The sequence below is a fragment of the Salmo salar genome, unplaced genomic scaffold (assembly GCF_905237065.1).
Source record: "Salmo salar unplaced genomic scaffold, Ssal_v3.1, whole genome shotgun sequence".
In the NCBI taxonomy this organism is placed as follows: domain Eukaryota; kingdom Metazoa; phylum Chordata; class Actinopteri; order Salmoniformes; family Salmonidae; genus Salmo; species Salmo salar.
The window spans coordinates 14,836-37,500 of NW_025548136.1; the positions used below are offsets into that span (position 1 = coordinate 14,836).

At 42.8% G+C, this 22,665-nt stretch overlaps 1 protein-coding gene across 2 annotated transcripts in view; it reads left to right on the top strand.

Annotated features, from left to right (window-relative positions):
• The first annotated feature begins 866 nt into the window (after positions 1-866).
• Positions 867-22,665, top strand: part of LOC123732697 (deleted in malignant brain tumors 1 protein-like) — a 38,230-nt gene continuing 16,431 nt past the window's right edge. The window contains exons 1-8 of one of the 2 annotated variants that reach the window (XM_045711952.1): positions 867-954; positions 18,669-18,698; positions 18,930-19,244; positions 19,673-19,978; positions 20,104-20,382; positions 20,839-21,159; positions 21,263-21,351; positions 21,479-21,823. In XM_045711952.1, the coding sequence (XP_045567908.1) occupies positions 933-954; positions 18,669-18,698; positions 18,930-19,244; positions 19,673-19,978; positions 20,104-20,382; positions 20,839-21,159; positions 21,263-21,351; positions 21,479-21,613 (1,497 nt within the window). In that variant the 5' untranslated portion in view covers positions 867-932 and the 3' untranslated portion in view covers positions 21,614-21,823. Of the gene's footprint in view, positions 955-18,668; positions 18,699-18,929; positions 19,245-19,672; positions 19,979-20,103; positions 20,383-20,838; positions 21,160-21,262; positions 21,352-21,478; positions 21,824-22,665 lie in introns of those variants that run through there. The other variant, XM_045711951.1, reaches the window with a different exon arrangement.

The window sequence follows — 22,665 nt, forward strand, 5'->3', positions numbered from 1 at the left end:
AGAGGGTGAGGAACATAGTGTGTAAAATGTGACTAACTTGTCTGTGCAGATGAAGTTAGCTGACGTTGACAGCACCAGGGCTCAGCCGTCTAGTTACCACAGCTCACACTATTCTCTGATCCATTCTGTATGTTTCCACACAGCGGAGTTCCTGCAGATTGTGAAAAACAGGATGTGTCACACACTGCGGTCACACCAAAACAGCTCTTGGCTGTAAGCCCAGACTTATCACTAAGTCACACAAGACAAGTTTGTATCAGTGAAAAAACACTAGCATTTAACAACAAACAATTATCTAAGTAAAAAAACATCATAGCATGTCTAATTTGTAATTTACTACCACACCTGTTGAGTTGACTTGGGTAACAGACCTCTAGCTTCTACACCACAGAAAGTTAGAGGTGACTTTCCCAAGTCAAGCACTGACAATTAGGTAAGATATTATAGGACACACTATGTGTAACTGCTGCTCTGTCAGCAGTTTCCTGTGGAGTTTTTGGAAGAGATGTCAATGAAAGCAAATAAATGGTCAAACAGGCCACTTCCTGTAAAGGAATCTCTCAGGTTTTTGCCTGCCAAATGAGTTCTGTTATACTCACAGACACCATTCAAACAGTTTTAGAAACTTTAGGGTATTTTCTATCCATATACAATAAGTATATGCATATTCTAGTTACTGGGTAGGATTAGTAACCAGATTAAATCGGGTACGTTTTTTATCCGGCCGTGTAAATACTGCCCCCATCCCCAACAGGTTAACTGATCTGATTTGCTTAGCAGTTTGCCACATCATTGAAGTAAGGAAGTAATGAGTTAGAAGTCATATAGCCTAGCAGTATTTCTCACTCTTCAGTCCTCTCTTTATGACAGTAGACCGGTTTCACTCAGTGGAGCCCCAGTTAGAGACAGATATAATACCTGCAGTGATATTGATGATCCTGTTCTGGATTACAGGTAGGATGCTGTTATACTGATATCCACTTGTGACTGAGATATGTTTTGATATATTACCATTTGCAAGACTAGTAAAAGAACATGCAACTGGAAGCAGACAGTAAAAATCTGTCTCAAAGCAGGACAATGATGTGATCACCTGTAAATGAACTTTACTGCAGCGTAACTGTCCATCTGGGGACAGGCACTAATGTCAGTTAAGGTGTGATGGTCAGTGTTATTAGAACCAAGGTAAGACCCAAATGCAGACAACAGGGGCAGGCAAAGACAGGTCAAGGCAGGCAGGGGTCGATAGTCCAGAGTAAGGGGACAAAGGTACAAGACAGCAGGCAGGCTCAGGGTAGGCAGTCAGTAATCCAGAGGAGGGCAGAGGTATAGATCAGCAAGCAGGCTCAGGCAGAGTGGTCAGGCAGGTGGGCTCATAGACAGGGCAGGCAAGGGTCAAAACCGGGAGGACAAGAAAACAGAGACTGGGGAAAAAGCAGGCGCAGACACAAACCACTGGTTGACTCAAACAAACAGTGTGAACTGGCAACAGACAAACATTAAACACAGGCATAAATACACAGGGGATAATGGGGAAGATGGGCTACACCTGGAAGGGGGTGTAGATAATCACAAAGACACGTGAAACAGATCAGTGTGTGACACAATGTTCCCTCTAAATTGCAGATAAATCAGCCAACAGTGAGAAGCACGAGATTGAACTTCACTAAATGTTCTAGAACAGTGGTCACCAACCGGTTGATCTCCACGGCATTCCTAGTGGATCGCCAAACATTTATGTAAAAACCCACAATAAAGCCTAGTGTTCCTATTAATGGGGGGGGGTCTCTGGCTGATGGCAGTAGGTGCACCTGATTCAGTTGCCCTGCACGCCGGGTAGGCAAGCTGTTGGTTATTTGAACCATTTCATGTGTCGGAATGTACAAACTGCCTTTCTGGCTGGCCCAGAAAGCAAATCAAGTGCACTATAGGGCTACTGCTGGCCAACCGGATGTAGCCAGGAGTGGTATGGTGTTGATATGGTGCAGTCATAGTAACCAGGATTGGTATGGTGTTGATATGGTGTAGTCATAGTGACCAGGAGTGGTATGGTGTTGATATGGTGTAGTCATAGTAACCAGGACTGGTATGGTGTTGATATGGTGCAGTCATAGTAACCAGGAGTGGTATGGTGTTGATATGGTGTAGTCATAGTAACCAGGAGTGGTATGGTGTTGATATGGTGTAGTCATAGTAACCAGGAGTGGTATGGTGTAAATATTGTGTAGTCATAGTAACCAGGACTGGTATGGTGTTGATATGGTGCAGTCATAGTAACCAGGAGTGGTATGGTGTTGATATGGTGTAGTCATAGTGACCAGGAGTGGTATGGTGTTGATATTGTGATGTCTCTGGTGTACCTTTGGGCATTATTATATTATTGTATTGTTTATCTGTATTATTGACCTGTCTGGAGAATGTAGCTGTTTATCTGTATTATTCACCCCTATGGAGAATATAGCTGTTTATCTGTATTATTGACCCCTATGGAGAATGTAGCTGTTTATCTGTATTATTGACCCCTATGGAGAATGTAGCTGTTTATCTGTAATATTGACCCCTATGGAGAATGTAGCTGTTTATCTGTATTATTGACCCCTATGGAGAATGTAGCTTTTTATCTGTATTATTGACCCCTACGGAGAATGTAGCTGTTTCTGTATTATTGACCCGTATGGAGAATGTAGCTGTTTATCTGTATTATTGACCCCTACGGAGAATGTAGCTGTTTATCTGTATTATTGACCTGTCTGGAGAATGTAGCTGTTTATCTGTATTATTCACCCCTATGGAGAATATAGCTGTTTATCTGTATTATTGACCCCTATGGAGAATGTAGCTGTTTATCTGTATTATTGACCCCTATGGAGAATGTAGCTTTTTATCTGTATTATTGACCCCTACGGAGAATGTAGCTGTTTCTGTATTATTGACCCGTATGGAGAATGTAGCTGTTTATCTGTATTATTGACCCCTATGGAGAATGTAGCTGTTTATCTGTATTATTGACCCCTATGGAGAATGTAGCTGTTTATCTGTATTATTGACCCCTATGGAGAATGTAGCTGTTTATCTGTATTATTGACCCCTATGGAGAATGTAGCTGTTTATCTGTAATATTGACCCCTATGGAGAATGGGGGAAAAGGAGCAGAGTTTATCTGTATTATTGGTGTTTGATGAGTATTTACCACCCTATGTAAAGTTGGGATATATAAGATACGCCATAAGAGCGTTCGTGTAAAAAGTGAAAGAAGTTTTATGTGTCAAGTGTTTTCAGACGGAAGGAATATGTTCTAGAAGAGTCTGAATATAAAATGTTGTAACTGTGGTAGGGATCATATTTCTGAATTCCCAGAATGCCCTGTTAGGGTGAAAGAGGTTGAGGAGTCAAGGATCAGGGCTGCACAGAAAGTCTCCTATGTGGAGGTGGTGAAGAGAGTTGAAGGGAAAGAGGCCACAGTTCTGAAGAAGATATGGAGGTGGATGTACCACGACCAGTTGCAAATGTTATATGTCAATGAAATGATCTGGATACACTTGTTGTGGAAAAGGTGGATTTTATAGCATTTACAGCCACAGTTATTAATTGTACTGCACATTATTATAACTGCAGCTGATAAGTTTTTGGGCCTCCAAGACTTACGTCAGAAGCACTGCAAGGACTACTGTCACCAGGAAATGTCCCTCCATCACAGGATCCCTCTGAGCCTGTGTAGGGACCTGATTAAAATAGAAAAGCAGGCTGATTTACTTTAATTAACATTTCGTTACTTATAGTTTGTATTGAATTTATTTTATTTATATTATAAAATGTTTATCCTTTTTGGAGACGTATTATCCACCTGAACAGTAGGTGGCGGAATGCACATATAATTGTTGCGAACGCAATTATACCATAGAAGAAGCTCGTGTCCTTATTCCAGCAAACCCGGAAGCTACAGAGACAGAGAGAGGAACAGAAACAATCAAACAGAGCGCTCTTCCAAAACATTGCAAAGTGTGCTTCCCCGTGAAGCTTTTTGAAATCTGTCACAGCGGTTGCATTAGGGAGTTATCTATAATTCTTTGAATAACAGTTTAACACTTTCAACGTGTCCCTTACTGTGGCAAATGTGATCAATCAATGGAATATTAGCCTCTTTCACTGCAACATACCGAAACAAAGCCAACTATGTAAGAGATGTTGTAGACAGAACACATCGGAGTAGGATTCTATTACATCAACACGACTCATCCCGTACTCTACACAGACCGGTGCTGCATAACCAATCAGAGCTGCAGTAGGCCTACATGCAAATAGACCATTGCCATATTTATATTTAACCTTTATTTAACTAGGCAAGTCAGTTAAGAACAAATTCTTATTTACAATGACGTCCTGGCAGGAGGCAAAAGGCCTTATACGGGGTCAGGGATTAAAAATAAAATCATCAAATATAAATATATGAATATAAAGTTAGATGAACATTGGTGATGGTGTCATGCATCTGACTGTTGTATATTCAGTGTGTCAATGATTGATTGTATCTGTCTCTATGTAAATGAATGAGAGTATATATTCTATATTATATTGGTGTTATGTTAGAGCAGGAGAAGAGGAGGGGTGTAGATGCTAGAGGTCTGTTACTTGAGTCAAGATCAACAGGCATGATGCTATATGTCAGGAAGAGAGAGAGAGGGGAGAGAGAGAGGAGAGAGGGAGGAGGGGGTGGGGAGGGCAGAGGAGAGAGTAGTGGAGAGAGAGAGGAGGGGGTGGGGAGGGCAGAGGAGAGAGTAGTGGAGAGAGAGAGGAGGGGAGGGCAGAGGAGAGAGTAGTGGAGAGAGAGAGGAGAGAGAGAGGAGGGGGTGGGGAGGGTGAGAGATAAGGGGAGGAGATGGAGGGAGGTGTCAAAGAGATGGACTGACATAGTAACAAACAGTCAACTGAATGTAGTCAACCAGTAACCTCTTCCACTATTGGCCCAGCTCAGCTTGACCCTGACCTATGGAACTGAACGATTGAAAAAAACTAAAATAGATGAAAGCTAATGTATTAAATTATATATAATCTCATCTGTAAAGAGATGTTCACCTTTCCACATTGTGACTTTGTGGTGAGGTCTTGTTGAGAAATGTCACATCATTTCTCAGTGCTCAATGTCTCAACACTGTTTCTCAAAGGACCCACAACCATTTGTCCTGTTCATCTCTCACAGCTTAGTTCAGTCTACTGCTAAATAACAGGATATGGAGAAACAGCATTTGGCTGTGAGTCCAGAACCATGAGTCAGTCATGTAGACAAAGGGGAAGTGTTCTAGCAGAGGGAGCAGGTCTCATCAGTACATCATGTGACTTTAGTTAAATACATAGATACACTGGATAAACATTATAACAGACTAATTAAATACATAGATACACTGGATAAACAATATAACAGACTTTAGTTAAATACATAGATACACTGGATTAACATTATTACAGACTTTAATTAAATACATAGATACACTGGATAAACATGACAGCAGTTTTGCCACCATAGACCCAAGTCAGTAAATACATATCTTGACTTATTAGGTGGAGGCCCTGCACTACATCAAATCACATCACATTTTATTGGTCACATACACATGGTTAGCAGATGTTCATATGAGTGTAGCGAAAAGCTTGTGCTTCTAGTTCCGACAGTGCAGTAATATCTGACAAGTATTCTAACAATTTCACAGCAACTACCTTATACACACAAACGTAGAGGGATGGAATAAGAATATGTACATATAAATATATAGATGAGCGATGGCCGTGCTGCATAGGCAAGATGCAATAGACGGTATAAAATACTGTATATACATATGAGATGAGTAATGTAGGATATGTAAACATTATTAAAGTGCCATTATTTAAACTGACTAATAATTTCGCCCCGATGATGCGTTGTGCAGAACGCACTACCCTCTGGAGTGCCTTGCGGTTGAGGGTGGTGCAGTTGCCGTACCAGGCAGTGATACAGCCTGACAGGATGCTCTCGATTGTGCATCTGTAAAAGATTGTGAGGGTTTTAGGTGACAAGCCAAATTTCTTCAGTCTCCTGAGGTTGAAGAGGCACTATTGCGCCTTCGTCACCATGCTGTCTCTGTGGGTGGACCATTTCAGTTTGTCCGTGATGTGTACGCTGAGGAACTTTCTCCGCTACTGTCCCGTCGATGTGGATAGTGGGGTGCTCTCTGCTGTTTCCTGAAGTCCACGATCATCTCCTTTGTTTTGTTGACATTGAGTGAGAGGTTGTTTTCCTGACACCACACTACGAGTGCTCTCACCTCCTCCCTGTAGGTTGTCTCGTCGTTGTTCGTAATCAAGCCCACTACTTTTGTATCATCTGCAAACTTGATGATCGAGTTGGAGGCGTGCATGGCCACACAGTCATGGGTGAACAGGGAGTACAGGAGGGGGCTGAGCACGCACCCTTGTGGGGCCACAGTGTTGAGGATCAGCTAAGTGGAGATGTTGTTTCCTACCTTCACCACCTGGGGGCAGCCCGTCAGAAAGTCCAGGACCCAATTGCACAGGGCAGGGTTGAGACACAGGGCCTTAAGCTTAATGATGAACTTGGAGGGTACTATGGTGTTGAATGCTGACCTGTAGTCAATGAACAGCAATCTTACATAGGTGTTCCTCTTGTCCAGATGGGATAGGGCAGTGTGCAGTGTGATGGCGATTGCATCGTATGCGTACCTGTTGGGGCGATATGCAAACTGAAGTGGGTCAAGGGTGGCAGGTAAGGTGGAGGTGATATGATCCTTGACTAGTCACTCAAAGCACTTCATGATGACAGAAGTGAGTGTTACGGGGCGATAGTCATTTAGTTCAGTTACCTTAGCTTTCTTGGGAACAGGAACAATGGTGGCCATCTTGAAGCATGTGGGGACAGCAGACTGGGATAGGGATTGATTGAATATGTCCGTAAACACCCCAGCCAGCTGGTCTGTGCATGCTCTGAGGACGCGGCTAGGGATGCCGTCTGGGCCAGCAGCCTTGTGAGGGTTAACACGTTTAAATGTCTTACTCACGTCGGCCATGGAGAAGGAGAGGGGGGGCTATGATATGGGGTGCAGTAGGTTACTGTACAACATTACTAAATGATAACAACGTAGCCTTGTGACCAGATAGTAGTTGGTTGATATGGTGCAGTAGGTTACAGTAACAACAGCAGCCTTGTGAGGGTTAACACGTTTATATGTCTTACTCACGTCGGCCACGGAGAAGAAGAGGGAGGGTCCGCAGTCCTTGGTAGTGAGCCACGTAAGTGTCATTGTATTATCCACAAAGCGGGCAAAGAAGGTGTTTAGCTTGTCTGGAAGCAAGACGTCGGTGTCGCAAGATGTCGGTGTCTGTGACGTGGCTGGTTTTCTTTTGTAGTCCGTGATTGCCTGTAGACCCTACCACATACGTCTCGTGTCTTCAACTTCATTTTGTCTCAAAACCGACATTTCGCTTCTTTAATTTCCTTGCAGAGGGAAGAACTACACTGTTTATATTCATCCATATTCCCCGACCTCTTTCCATGGTTGAATGTGGTGGTTCGCGCTTTCAGTTTTGCACAAATGGTTTCTGGTTAGGGTAGGTTTTAATAGTCACAGTGGGTACAACATCTCCAATGCACTTCCTAGTAAACTCACTCACCGAGTCAGCGTATAAATCGATGTTATTGTCTGAGGCTTTATGGAACATTTCCCAGTCAACGTGACCAAAACAATCTTCAAACGTGGATTCCATTAACATGTTGACTACTTACAGACCACCTAGTCTAATACTACTGCCACACACCTAGATACTAGGTCCAAACTGATAGGAACTCAGGTCCCTCAGAAGAGAGGGTTACATGTATCTAGGGGAAAGTTCCCGATGGAGCCTACAGACTTCACTGTAGTTTGGTGGGAGTATGAAACATGAAATATTATCACCCTCATATTACCCAGGCCTAGTACAGTATTTCATCATCCTGTCAGCTAGTTAGATTGCATTTCCTTGATTCCTTGTGTCCTCTCCTTGCCTTCTTTGGGTTTTGAGTTGGATATGTATTCATGACCCCCAATTGTCTAATGTGTATTCATGACCCCCCCCATGTCTAATGTGTATTCATGACCCCCATGTCTAATTTTTATTCATGACAGATGAAAGCAAAAAAACTGACGAAAAACAGACAAAAGCAAATGTATTAACCTCTATGGGCTAGTGTCCCACCCCTGGTACACCCTATCAACAGCAGGTGAAATATCAAGGGCGCCAAATTTGAAAACAATTAAATGTCATGATTCAAATTTCTCAAACATACAACTATCTTACACCCTTTGAAAGATAAACATCTCCTTAATCTAACCACGTTGTCCGATTTCAAAAAGGCTTTACGGCGAAAGCATAAAGTTAGATTATGTTAGGACAGTACATTGAAAATAGCTGTGTGTAATGTTTTGTCAATGCAAAGACACGCGTCACCAAAAGCAGAAAACCAGCTAAAATGATGCACTAACCTTTGACAATCTTCATCAGATGACACTCCTAGGACATTATGTTAGACAATACATGCATTTTTTGTTCTATCAAGCTCATATTTATATCCAAAAACAGCGTTTTACTATGGCGTTGATGTTGAGGAAATATTTTCCCTCCAATACCGCCAGTCAATCAGCACAACAAATTAAATAATTACTATTCGAAAACATTGGTAAAATATTATATTGTCATTCGAAGAATTATAGATTAACATCTCGTGAACGCAACCGCATTGCCAGATTTAAAAATAACTTTACTGGGAAATCACACTTTGCAATAATCTGAGTACTACGCCCAGAAAAATAGGCTTTGCGATACAGACTAGGCGCCATCTTGGAGTCATCTAAAATCAAAAATACTATGTAAATAATACCTTACCTTTGATTATCTTCATCAGAAGGCACTTCCAGGAATTCCCAGGTCCATAACAAATGTAGTTTTGTTCGAAAAAGCTCATAATTTATGTCCAAATATCTCCGTGTTGTTAGCGCGTTTTGGCTACTCAAAAACATGAACTACGCCCGCCGGACTTGTCTTCACCAAAGAGGAGAAAAAATATATTTACGTTCGTTCAAACATGTCAAACGTTGTATAGCATAAATCATTAGGGCCTTTTTCATTCAGAACTTCAATAATATTCAAGGCGGACGATTGCATTCTCTTTTAAAACGTATTGGAATGAGAGTACCCAAACATGCACTCGCGCGCCAGAGCAGTATTGGCCATCCGCTTATGACCAGCATTCCAAGGCTCTTGTTCGGTCAGTTTTCACAGTAGAAGACTCAAACCACTTTGTAAAGACTGGTGACATCTAGTGGATGGCGTAGGAAGTGCTCAATGATTAATACATCCCTGTGTGTTTCAATAGCATAGGCTTAAAAGTAATTCAACACATCAGGTATCCACTTCCTGTCAGAATTTGTCTCATGGTTGACTGCCATATGAGTTCTGTTATACTTACAGACACCATTCAAACAGTTTTAGAAAATTCAGAGTGTTTTCTATCCAAATCTGTTAATAATATGCATATCCTAACTTCTGAGTTGGTGTAGGAGGCAGTTAAAAATGGGCACATATTTTTTCAAAATTCTCAATACTGCTCCCCTAGCCCCAAGAGGTTTTAAATGCCTCTCCCTTTCAGAACGCGTCTCCTTCCTGAGCAGTATGACGGTTGCGTGGTCCCATGGTGTTTATACTTGCATACTATTGTTTGAACAGATGAATGTGGTACCTTCAGGTGTTTGGAAATTGCTCCCAAGGATGAAGCAGACTTGTGGAGGTCTACAAATTTTTTCTGGGGTCTTGGCCGATTTCTTTTGATTTTCCCATGATGTCAAGCAAAGAGGCACTGAGTTTGAAGGTAGGCCTTGAAATACATCCATAGGTACACCTCCAATTGACTCAAATGATGTCAATTAGCCTATCAGAAGCTTCTAAAGCCATGACATCATTTTCTGGAATTCTCCAAGCTTTTAAAGGCACAGTCAACTTAGTGTATGTAAACTTCTGACCCACTGGAATTGTGATACAGTGAATTATAAGTGAAATAATCTGTAAACAATTGTTGGAATAATGATCTGTGTCATGCACAAAGTAGATGTCCTCACCGACTTGACAAAACTATAGTTTGTTTACCTGTTGTGGATAGGGGGCAGTATTTTCACAGCCGGGTGAAAAAACGTGCCTGTTTTAATCTGGTCACTATTCTTGCCCAGAAACTAGGATATGCATAGAAAACACTCAAAAGTTTCTAAAACTGTTTTAATGGTGTCTGTGAGTATAACAGAACTCATATTACAGGCAAAGAACTGAGAAGATGTCAACCAGGAAGTGGCGTGTCATCCAAATTGTTGCCCTTGTTTTACCTCTCTATCGAATTTACACCATCTAAGCTGTCACGTTACACTTTCCAAGGCTTCCATTGGCTGTCTATTGCTGCCAGAAAGTGGATTGAAGCATCTGCTGTCTCTGGGCAGGTCACAGGAGCTCATTTTGTGAGAGGTCAGCATGATGACATGGAATGTGGAGAGGCGCATGCACGAGTCCTCGGCATTTTTCTGTTCCTTTTGAATGATTACAGCTTCGTCCGGTTTGTATATTATCGCTACTTTATGAGGAAAATAGCATAACAATTGCTTTTACACAGCGTTTGACATGCTTCTAAGTACGGTAAAGGTACATTTTGATTTTTTTTGTCTCGAAATGCGCCCGCGCATCACCGTTTGGATAGTGACCTCGACGCATGAACAAAACGCAGGTTTTTTGACAGAACTATGGACTACTTTGAACAAAAACAACATTTGTTGTTGAAGTAGAAGTCCTGGGAGTGCATTCTGACGAAGAACAGCAAAGGTAATCCAATTTTTCTACTCTTATTTCTGAGTTCAGTGAGCCCCGACGTTGGCGGGTGTCTGAAAAGCTAGCCTGAATAGCTAGCCTGTGATGGCTGAGCTATGCACTCAGAATATTGCAAAATGTGCTTTCGCCGAAAAGCTATTTTAAAATCTGACAAAGCGATTGCATAAAGGAGTTCTGTATCTATAATTCTTAAAATAATTGTTATGTTTTTTGTGAACGTTTATCATGTGTAATTTAGTAAATTCACCGGAAGTTTTCAATCAAGTTCATATTTATATCAAAAACCAGCTTTTTACATTAGCATGTGACGTTCAGAACTAGCATTCCCACCAAACACTTCCGGTGAATTTACTAAATTACTAGAGACCAAGGCGCAGCATGGTGAGTGTTCATCATGATGTTTTAATAATACGAAACACTACAACAAAAGAAACAAACGAAAGCCAACAGTTCTGTCAGGTCATATAGAACAAAACAGAATATAACTACCCACAACAACCCTGTGGGAAAAGGCTACTTGAGTATGGCTCCCAATCAGAGACAACGATAGACAGCTGTCCCTGATTGAGAACCATACCAGGCCAAAACAAAGAAATATCAAAACATAGAGAAAAGGACATAGAATGCCCACTCCCAACTCACGCCCTGACCAAACCAAAAATAGAGACATAAAAAGGATCTCTAAGGTCAGGGCGTGACAATGTATTAAACCCCTTAGTTTAGTTCCAAAACTATCTCCATATATACTTCCATAAATGTGTTAAACTGGTACCAGGAGACCTTCAGACGAGTCTTGTAAAGCTTGTGGACGTCCTAGATCATAACAACCTGTACGTGTTCCTGAGAGACTCACCTTTCCATAGTGGGGTCATGTTAGTGTGTCCTAGATCATAACAACCTGTACGTGTTCCTGAGAGACTCACCTTTCCATAGTGGGGTCATGTTAGTGTGTCCTAGATCATAACAACCTGTACGTGTTCCTGAGAGACTCACCTTTCCATAGTGGGGTCATGTTAGTGTGTCCTAGATCATAACAACCTGTACGTGTTCCTGAGAGACTCACCTTTCCATAGTGGGGTCATGTTAGTGTGTCCTAGATCATAACAACCCGTACGTGTTCCTGAGAGACTCATCTTTCCATAGTGGGGTCATGTTAGTGTGTCCTAGATCATAACAACCTGTACGTGTTCCTGTGAGACTCATCTTTCCATAGTGGGGTCATGTTAGTGTGTCCTAGATCATAACAACCTGTACGTGTTCCTGAGAGACTCACCTTTCCATAGTGGGGTCATGTTAGTGTGTCCTAGATCATAACAACCTGTACGTGTTCCTGAGAGACTCATCTTTCCATAGTGGGGTCATGTTAGTGTGTCCTAGATCATAACAACCTGTACGTGTTCCTGAGAGACTCATCTTTCCATAGTGGGGGTCATGTTAGTGTGTCCTAGATCATAACAACCTGTACGTGTTCCTGAGAGACTCACCTTTCCATAGTGGGGTCATGTTAGTGTGTCCTAGATCATAACAACCTGTACGTGTTCCTGAGAGACTCACCTTTCCATAGTGGGGTCATGTTAGTGTGTCCTAGATCATAACAACCTGTACGTGTTCCTGAGAGACTCACCTTTCCATAGTGGGGTCATGTTAGTGTGTTGTCCAAACGGTTCTGACACTACAGACAGAAGTTGGCAGATGGACTGTATTACTTCAGACGATGCTTATGGGGTCGTAGAGCAAAACGGAGAACATCATCGTGTTCCTGAGTCTCATCTTTCCATAGTTTACAGGCCAAACTGATCGGATGTTACAGACATTTTCGTGAGAAGACCCATTTTCGTAATGTTTCAAGGTCTGACAAACACAGCTCTAGCTCTGTGACCTTTCACCTCAGATGAGGAATGGAGATATTGGTGGATGTGCTGGATTGAGATGCAAAACATATCTCTAGTTTAAACAGATGGATTTTGATGGGATTGTTTTTTAATGTTAATTACATTTCTAAAGGCTCACGGAAATTGTCAACTAAGGGTTAAATGGTATTCTAAGGGTTAAATTGTAAATGAAAAGAGCATCAAACATGGATTGTGTGGGGGGGGTACAGAGATGTGGTAGTCATATAATAATCATGCTGTGGTCTACATTTTGTTCATCATCAAGCAGACCAGATCATTAGAGATGGTGGGAGAGCCTGTTAGGCTGTTTAAAATGGAACAATATCATTTATATACTGTAGCATGAGACTAATACCTCTATATATATTTTAACAGGATTGAGTGACGTTTTCTAAATAGTTTTCATAATTAAAATAAATATATATAATTCATTTTTCACTGAGACATCATGGCGTGTACATCAATTTAAATCCCAACTTGCAACGAAAGTATAAATAATAAAAAATCAACAATGTATTGGACAGGCCTATGAGGTGTAAAGGTCTGGCTTTCCAAGACATTCTGTTCATCTGCAAGCAGACCTGGTGATTCTAGATGGTGGGAGAGCCTGTTATTTAAAATGGAAGAATATAACTTACTGTAGCCTATATAATGTAACAATGACAATAATCCCTTCATATATACTGTAGTTGAAGGTTATTTTAGTGTCATAAAAAGTGTTCATTAAAACAAATCAGGATGTTTGGTGGATGGATTCAATGTAGATGTTCTGCTGTGTATCCAGGTGTTTATATGAAAGTGGTAGATTTGTAATTCTTTACCAGAGAAAGTTCTGGATTACTTTTCTGTGGGTGACCTCAGGCTATGGTCTTTGACAATTCAGCTACTTTGTTAACAGTCCTACAACTGTCACCTTATGTAACAACTGATTTACTTAACAAAATGCACATCTCAATATGTGGTCCAGGTGCCTTAGTGTTCCTATAAAAACCTGTGTCCAAACTCAGCATTAAATAGTATCTAATCAGAATAGTGTACAGAGATAAGTTATTGCACCTATTGAAATGTAATGTGTTTTTACTGTTTATTCTGTTGCATTAAAAAGTCACTGTTGCCTATTAGATCAATATCAGTGTGAACACGTCTGATTGGACTAGATCCATGTTGAGGTGAGACACGTCTGATTGGACTAGATCCATGTTGAGGTGAGACACGTCTGATTGGACTAGATCCATGATGAGGTGAGACACGTCTGATTGGACTAGATCCATGTTGAGGTGAGACACGTCTGATTGGACTAGATCCATGTTGAGGTGAGACACGTCTGATTGGACTAGATCCATGATGAGGTGAGACCCGTCTGATTGGACTAGATCCATGTTGAGGTGAGACACGTCTGATTGGACTAGATCCATGTTGAGGTGAGACACGTCTGATTGGACTAGATCCATGATGAGGTGAGACCCGTCTGATTGGACTAGATCCATGTTGAGGTGAGACCCGTCTGATTGGACTAGATCCATGTTGAGGTGAGACACGTCTGATTGGACTAGATCCATGTTGAGGTGAGACACGTCTGATTGGACTAGATCCATGTTGAGGTGAGACACGTCTGATTGGACTAGATCCATGTTGAGGTGAGACACGTCTGATTGGACTAGATCCATGTTGAGGTGAGACACGTCTGATTGGACTAGATCCATGTTGAGGTGAGACACGTCTGATTGGACTAGATCCATGTTGAGGTGAGACACGTCTGATTGGACTAGATCCATGTTGAGGTGAGACACGTCTGATTGGACTAGATCCATGTTGAGGTGAGACACGTCTGATTGGACTAGATCCATGTTGAGGTGAGACACGTCTGATTGGACTAGATCCATGTTGAGGTGAGAAACGTCTGATTGGACTAGATCCATGTTGAGGTGAGACACGTCTGATTGGACTAGATCCATGTTAAGGTGAGACACGTCTGATTGGACTAGATCCATGTTAAGGTGAGACACGTCTGATTGGACTAGATCCATGTTGAGGTGAGACACGTCTGATTGGACTAGATCCATGTTGAGATGAGACATCAGGTATTTGAGGTAGATATGTACATGAAGGCAGGGTAAAGTGACTAGACATCAGGATAGATAATAATAAGGTATTTGAGGTAGATATGTATATGAAGGCAGGGTAAAGTGACTAGACATCAGGATAGATAAGGTATTTGAGGTAGATATGTACATGAAGGCAGGGTAAAGTGACTAGACATCAGGATAGATAATAATGATGTGTGTGTGTGTAGTCTATGTAGTTTATGAATGTGTGTGGTGTGAGGAGAGGAGGAGAGGGGGAGAAGAGGAGAAGAGGAGGAGAGGAGAGGGGGAAGGAGAGGAGATGAGAAGAGGAGAAGAGAGGGGGAGAAGAGGTGAGAAGAAGAGCGGTAGGAGAAGAGAGGGGGAGAAGAGAGGGGCAGAAGCGAAGAAGGGGAGAGGGGGGAGAAGAGGTGAGGGTAGAAGAGGAGAGGAGAGGTGGAGGAAGCGGAGAAGGGGGAGAAGAGGAGAGGGGAGGAGAAGAGAGGGGAGAAGAGGAGAGGGGGAGAGGGGAGAAGAGGGGGAGAAAAGGAAATGGGGCAGAAGAGGAGAGGAGAGGGGGAGAAGAAGAGAGGAGATGTGGGAGAAGAGGAAAGGAGAGGGGCAGAAGAGTAGAAGAGAGGGGCAGAAGGGGAGAAGAGGAGAGGGGGGAGAAGATGAGAAGGGGAAAGGGGGAGAGGAGGAGAGTGGGGAGAAGAGAAGAGCAGAGGAGAGGGGGGAGACGAGGAGAAGAGAGGGGAGAGGAGGGGATGGGGGAGAAGAGGAGAGGAGGGGGGAGAAGAAAATAGGAGAGGGGGAGAAGAGAGGGGGAGAAGAGAGGAAGAAAAGGGGAAGAGTGGAGAGGGGGGAGGAGAGGGGAGGAAAGGGGAGGAGAGGGGGGGAGGAGAGGAAGGGAGTGGAGTGAAGAGGAGAGGGGCGAGGAGCGGAGAGGGGTGGAGAGGGGGAGGAGAGTGTGAAAGTAGGAGGGGAGAGAGGGAGAAGAGAGGGGGAGAAGAGGAGAAGGGAGAAGACAAGAGGGGGACGAAGAGGAGAGGGGGGAGAAGAGGAGAGTGGGGAGAACAGGAGAGGGGAGAAGAGGAGAAGAGAGGGGGATAGGAAAGGGGGAGGGGAGGGGGAGGAGAGAGGAGGAAAGGGGAGGAGAGGGGAGAGGAGAAGGGGAGGAGAAGAGAGGGGGAGAAGAGGCGAGTGGGGAGAAGAGGAGAGGGGCTGAAGAGGAGAGAGGGGAGCGGAGGGGAATAAGAGGAGAGGGGAGAGGAGAGAGTAGAGGGGAGAGGAGAGGAGAGGAGAGGGGGGAGAAGGGTGGGAGGAGAGGAGAAGAGGGGGAGAAGAGGAGAGGGGGAGAAGATGAAGAGGAGAGGGGGAGAAGACAAGAAGAGAGGGGGAGAAGGGGGGGGAAGAGGAGAAGAGAGGGGGAGAAGGGGGGGAAGAGGAGTTTGAGTTTATTTTATTTTTACAGGGACAGTGCACATTAATCAACGTTTCAGTAAAAGTGCCGGTTTTAGCCAGCCGGCTAATTTTCAACCGCAGTCCCTGGGCAGGTAATTAAAAACAATTACAATATAGAAAATCATTGAACAGTGAGCACACGCAGAGTAACATAGGACAAGCAAGATGTAGCATACAGACAGAGCAACATAGAACAAAAAGCAACAAGACAAAATCCATAAAAACAACAAAGTGTTTCCACACCTCACAAGCTCCAGACAACAGACAACATGGAAAGTGGCAATACACAGCTAGTGATTATGTTCACAAATCTGATTGACCTTTAGCCATGTCTTCATGCATTTTGTGAAAGTGTGATATGTGGTGCAGTTATGTGTGTCTGATGGCAGTGTATTCCAGACATGGGACGCTCTCACAGAGAAAGCGGATTTACTAAAGGTGCTTTTCCTTAAGGGAACTATACAGTCACCTCTCATGGCAGACCTTGTGGATCTGCTGCCATATGTTTGGGTTTTCTGTTTAACAAAAATACTGAGTGGAGGGGGAGCGGAGGGGGAGAGGGGGAGCCAGGCCATTTAGGATCTTGAATACAAGACATGCGACGGTGTATTGCACCAGATTTTCCCAACTCAGGAGCTCATGCTTTCTGAGGATGTAACAGTGATGATGGCTATTGGGCTTCCTATCGAGCACTTTGAGAGCCTGTTTGTAGACAGACTGAATAGGTTTTAATGTTGTATAGCAAGCTTGGGCCCAACTAGTCAAGCAGTATGTTAAGTGGGGGAGTATCATCGATTTGAAGTACAGTTTTGCTTCCTCTGTAGTCAAACAATTTCGTATAAATCGGAAATTAGCTAGGTTGAATTTGGTTATTTGAATGACCTTTTTCACATGCTTTTTAAAAGAGAGGAACAATGCAAACAGTTTTTTTCACATTGAGATGCAAACACGAGTCACTGAGCCACTTTGTAACCTGGACCATTGCAGTAGTGAGTTCTTGTGCAGCTTGTTGTTTGCGCTTTGCATGCACATATATCACTGTATCATCTGCACACATTTGAACTTCAGACCCAGTGCAGACAGAAGGCAGATCATTAATGTACAGGCTGAACAGGAGGGGCCCCAGTATTGACCCTTGGGGCACGCCCACATCATAGCTAAGAGTGGGCGACAGCTCATTGCTCACTCTGACACACTGAGTTCTGCCTTCAAGGTATGATTTCATCCATCTCAAGGCATCGGGGGAAAAGTTGAACTTGGACAATTTTGTGATGAGAATCTCATGGTTAACAGTATCAGGAGAGGAGAGGGGGAGAAGAGTAGAGGGGGAGAAGAGGAGAGGAGATGGGGGAGAAGAGGAGATGTGGGAGGAGAGGAGACGATAGGGGGGAGAATCGGAGAGGGGGGAGAAGTGGGGGTATAAGTGGAAGGCGGGGAGGAGAGGGGGAGAGGGGGAGAAAAGGGGAGAAGAGAGGGGGAGAAGAGGAGAGGGAGAGAAAAAGGAAAGGGAGAGAAGAGGAGAAGAGAGGAGGGGGGATAAGAGTAGAAGAGATGTGGGAGAAGAGACGGGGAGAATAGGAGAGAGGGGAGAAGAGGAGAGGGGGAGGAGAGGAGAAGAGAGAGTGGGAGAAGAGGAGAGTGGGAGGAGAGGGGAGAGGGGGAGAGGAGAATAGAGTGGGAGAAGAGGAGCGGGAGGGAGAAGCGGAGAATAGGAGAGGGTGGAGAAGTTATTATATATGTGGGTCTGATAAGTAAACACTCTTAATGTTTGCTGTTTTATCACTCAGAAGAACATTGGGCACTATGTAACCAAACACATGTGAAACTTAATGATAAACCTGTCATCACATAATGAAAGGTCATGTTGATGTTCATTTAACCTCTGTCTCTGTCACGTCCTGACCAGTAAAATAGGTTGTTTGTTATTGTAGTTTGGTCAGGGCGTGGCAGGGGGTGTTTGTTTAGTGTGTTTCGTTTTTTGGGGGGTAATGTTCTATGTTAGTATATTTCTATGTTTAGTCTAGTATGTCTATTTCTATGTTTAGTTAATTGGGTTGACCTTCAATTGGAAGCAGCTGCTCCTCGTTGCTTCTAATTTAAGGTCCTATTTATAGGGGTGTTTTTACCATGGGATTTGTGGGTAGTTGTTTCCTGTTTTGTGTTTGTTGCACCTGACAGAACAGTTTTTCGTCGGTGTTTGTTATTCACGGTTCTTCTAATAAAGAAGATGAGTATACACATTCCCGCTGCGTTTTGGTACAATCAATACGACGAACGTGACAGTCTCTCTCTTCCTCTGACTCCTCCCTTTCTCCTTTGTTTCTCTCTATCGCTCTGTCTCTTTCTCTCTCTTTCTCCTCAGATCTCCAGGCTCAAAGTGTCAGTCCACCAGGTAGGTAGAGTATAAATCTACAGTGATTATAGCAGTTCAATATTAGTCAACTTTATTATCCCACATGGAGAAATTCATGTGTCCATACAAACCATTCTAAACCCCAATAACAAGTAGTGTTTTATGGAACTACTAATACTTGTCAACCACAAAGCACTACTGCTGTTAGAATAACAGAATCACTGTCATCATCTGTCCTCACCACTGTGTTTTCCTCTCTGCTGTTTACAGCTGAACTCTCAGTCAGACTGGTGAATGGGACCACTTCCTGTTCTGGGACAGTGGAAGTCTTCAATGAAGGAGAGTGGTCAGGTCTATGTACTGGGGGGTGGTGGAGCATGAGAGAGGTTAAGGTTGTGTGTAGAAAGCTGGACTGTGGGGATCCTGTAGCTGCATCTAGAGGACCTCTGGTTGAAGATGGAAGAAGAGGAGTCAGACTATTTAGTAGTTGCTATGGAAATGAGTCTTCTATTAGACAGTGTGACATCATAGAAGTAAGACCTGGTGTCTGTATTGGTGGATATTATCATCATGTGACCTGTTCAGGTAAGAGACTGGTCATATTGAGAGATTTATTTATACATTATACAATATTACCATGTATCATGTTTTATGTGTTTTTATTTAATTTAAATAGAGGGAGAGATGTCAGATGTATTTAAACATTATATTTGTGTTTGTCATATTGGTTTATGGGAGATGTTCATGGGCAGATCATTGTAGTTCAGATGGTACTGAAGTGAAGCTGCCTGATGGATGTCCAGCTGTTTATTTTCTATAAAGTGAAGTGAACTTATTCCTGTCTCCTGCCTGCATTATTCCCAACCCTATCCTGAGTGACTAAGAACCCATTTCTACCTCTTACAGTGTCAAACATAGCAAACTACAATCTTTTATCCAACATATTTGTGTTTAGTCCTTGACAGTGTCATCAACAAAACTGATTGAATGTTCAATCAAGTATTTTTCTCCAGAGTCTGTATGGCTTGTGGATGGAGCTGGTCTCTGCTCTGGGAGAGTGGAGGTGAAGTCCAATCAGTCCTGGGCCTCAGTGTGTGAAGCTGACTTTGACCGGCAGGATGCAGAGGTAGTCTGTGGGGAGCTTGGCTGTGGGGCTCCTGCAGCTCTACAGGGGGGGCTCTATGGAGAAGGTGAGGGTCAGACCTGGGATAAAGAGTTCCAGTGTAAAGGCAAAGAGTCCCTTCTCCTGGACTGTGACACCTCAGACAGAGAAAACAACACCTGTCTACCTGGTAATGCTGTTGGACTCACCTGCTCAGGTAAGAAACAGTTTGTCACTCAATCAACATTGTTTCTCACCTGGAGTGAAGAATATGAGAGACAATATAGGTGTGTTTTAGTGAGAAAATAGTAAGATTACTGTCTCTCTCTTTTCTTTTCTCAGAGCATGATGATGTGAGGCTGGTGGGAGGAGGCAGTCGCTGTGCTGGTGGAGTGGAGCGGTACCACCAGGGAGAGTGGAGGATTGTGGGAACTGATGACTGGGACCAGGAGGATGTAGCTGCAGTAGTGTGTAGACAGCTGGGTTGTGGCTCCACTATTTCAGTTCTACCTGGAAATACCACTAGAGGGTTTAGAGTTGACTGTTCTGGATCTGAGTCTGTACTGAGGGAGTGTAGAAGAAGATATGATCTCTATTCTGGACTCTCAGTGATCTGCTCAGGTAATAACAAGATATTATAATTATATTCAACTGATTTCCTTCATCCATACAACTTCCTCTGCACCTCTCATGATGACTGTTTAGCTTGTCAGTCTGCTTTACTAAATAGATCACTCAGTCAAGTAGGAATCAAATACAACTTAAATGTCCCAGAATGCTTTGTATTTGAGTGTTATCTCAGTGAACGTCTCTACTCACTACCACTGTCACATGTCATGTTATTGTCATATCTAAATGAGGAAAGTAGTTGAGGAGCTATGTTTTCTTTTTCTCTCCTCTTGTTCCAGATGTCCTGCTTAAGCCTGATATCAACATATGTTGTCTCAGTGACTGTAGGCCCACTACTCATGTTGCCCTGTGAGGGAGGGTGGCCAGCACTGTTACATGCTGATGTTATTGTCATATCTATAGGAAACTAGTTGAAGAGGTTTTTCTTGTTCTCTTTTATTGTTACAGATCTCCTGTTCCAGCCTGATATCTCCCTGACTGACTCAATGGGAGGGGTCTCCAGGGGCCACCAGGGGTCCGAGGTGTTCAGGGGCTACAGCTTCACCATCACCTGCTCCACTCAGCCACAGTACCCAGGAGGCTCCTTCCTCCTCACGTTCACCGGCTCCAACAGAACCCAGACCCAGCCAGCTGTCAATCACTCTGCTGCCTTCCTCTTCCCTGCTGCAGATGACTCCCACCAAGGGAACTACAGATGTGTTTATGACAATCATGTTTTCTCTCATGACTTCTCCTCTGAGAGTGAGCTCCTCTCCCTCACCATCACAGGTAACTGAACATGAACCAGACTTATAACTTTGTCATTGACAGATTTCCCACAGATCTATGTGATGATGATCAGTCCCCTCATCAAAGGTGTTTCTGTTTGCAGCCTCTCCTCTGCCAGCCTTCATCATCAGACACGTTGTAGTGCTGCTGATCCTACTGACAGCCATCACCACCTCCTACCTATACTACAAGGTAAAGACATTTACTCAGACGTTACAAGTCATTTAAACTAGAGGGAGAGGGTGAGGGGTAGAGGGAGGGGGAGAGAATGGAGATACTAGAGAGTAAATGTCTGACTGTTGGTGCTGTGTCTCCCTAGCCCACCAGGAGGCAGAAGAGAGTGAACAGGGTGAGCAGCATGGATCTTTATGTCAATGCCATGGAGATGGTCTCTCTGAGCTCCAGAGCTGAAGCTGGACTGGGAGAGGAGAGAGCAGCCCAGGGGACGGAGTAGGAGTAGAATGAAGCTGACCCTACATGCTGATCTTAGGTCAGTTTTGTGTTTTAAATGGATGGTCAGCAGTGGACTGGTGTTTAAAATGTGGTGACAAACCTGAAGTGGTTGTAATTTTAATAACAAGTTCAGAATTAGTTTCTCTTTCTAGAACCTTGGAAGAAATCTAAAAGGAGTGACTGTAACCACCATTATTCCTTTTAGTTTGGTTTTTACCACCAGAGAAACATGGGGTTCTGGGTAACATGGGGTTTTGGGTAACATGGGGTTTTGGGTAACATGGGGTTTTGTGGGTAACATGGGGTTTTGTGGGTAACATGGGGTTTTGTGGGTAACATGGGGTTTTGTGGGTAACATGGGGTTTTGATTATTTTAAGAGAGTAGCTTAATTACGTCTGTTTTGTGTTCCAGAATGTATTACTTTTAACTTTTGTCTTCATGTCTATCTATTTATCTTAGATTCTTTATCTTATTTAGTCTCTTAGGTTCTTTATCTTATTTAGTGTCTCTTAGATTCTTTATCTTATTTAGTGTCTCTTAGATTCTTTATCTTATTTAGTGTTCTCTTAGATTCTTTATCTTATTTAATGTCTCTTAGATTCTTTATCTTATTTAGTGTCTCTTAGATTCTTTATCTTATTTAGTGTCTCTTAGATTCTTTATCTTATTTAGTGTCTTAGATTCTTTATCTTATTTAGTGTCTCTTAGATTCTTTATCTTATTTAGTGTCTCTTAGATTCTTTATCTTATTTAGTGTCTCTTAGATTCTTTATCTTATTTAGTGTCTCTTAGATTCTTTATCTTATTTAGTGTCTCTTAGATTCTTTATCTTATTTAGTGTCTCTTAGATTCTTTATCTTATTTAGTGTCTCTTAGATTCTTTATCTTATTTAGTGTCTCTTAGATTCTTTATCTTATTTAGTGTCTCTTAGATTCTTTATCTTATTTAGTGTCTCTTAGATTCTTTATCTTGAAGTGTTTCCATTATTAGTCCATGTATTATTATAGTCATCTGGTCATTCTTTGTAAAAGAATTTAAAGTAAAAGGGTCA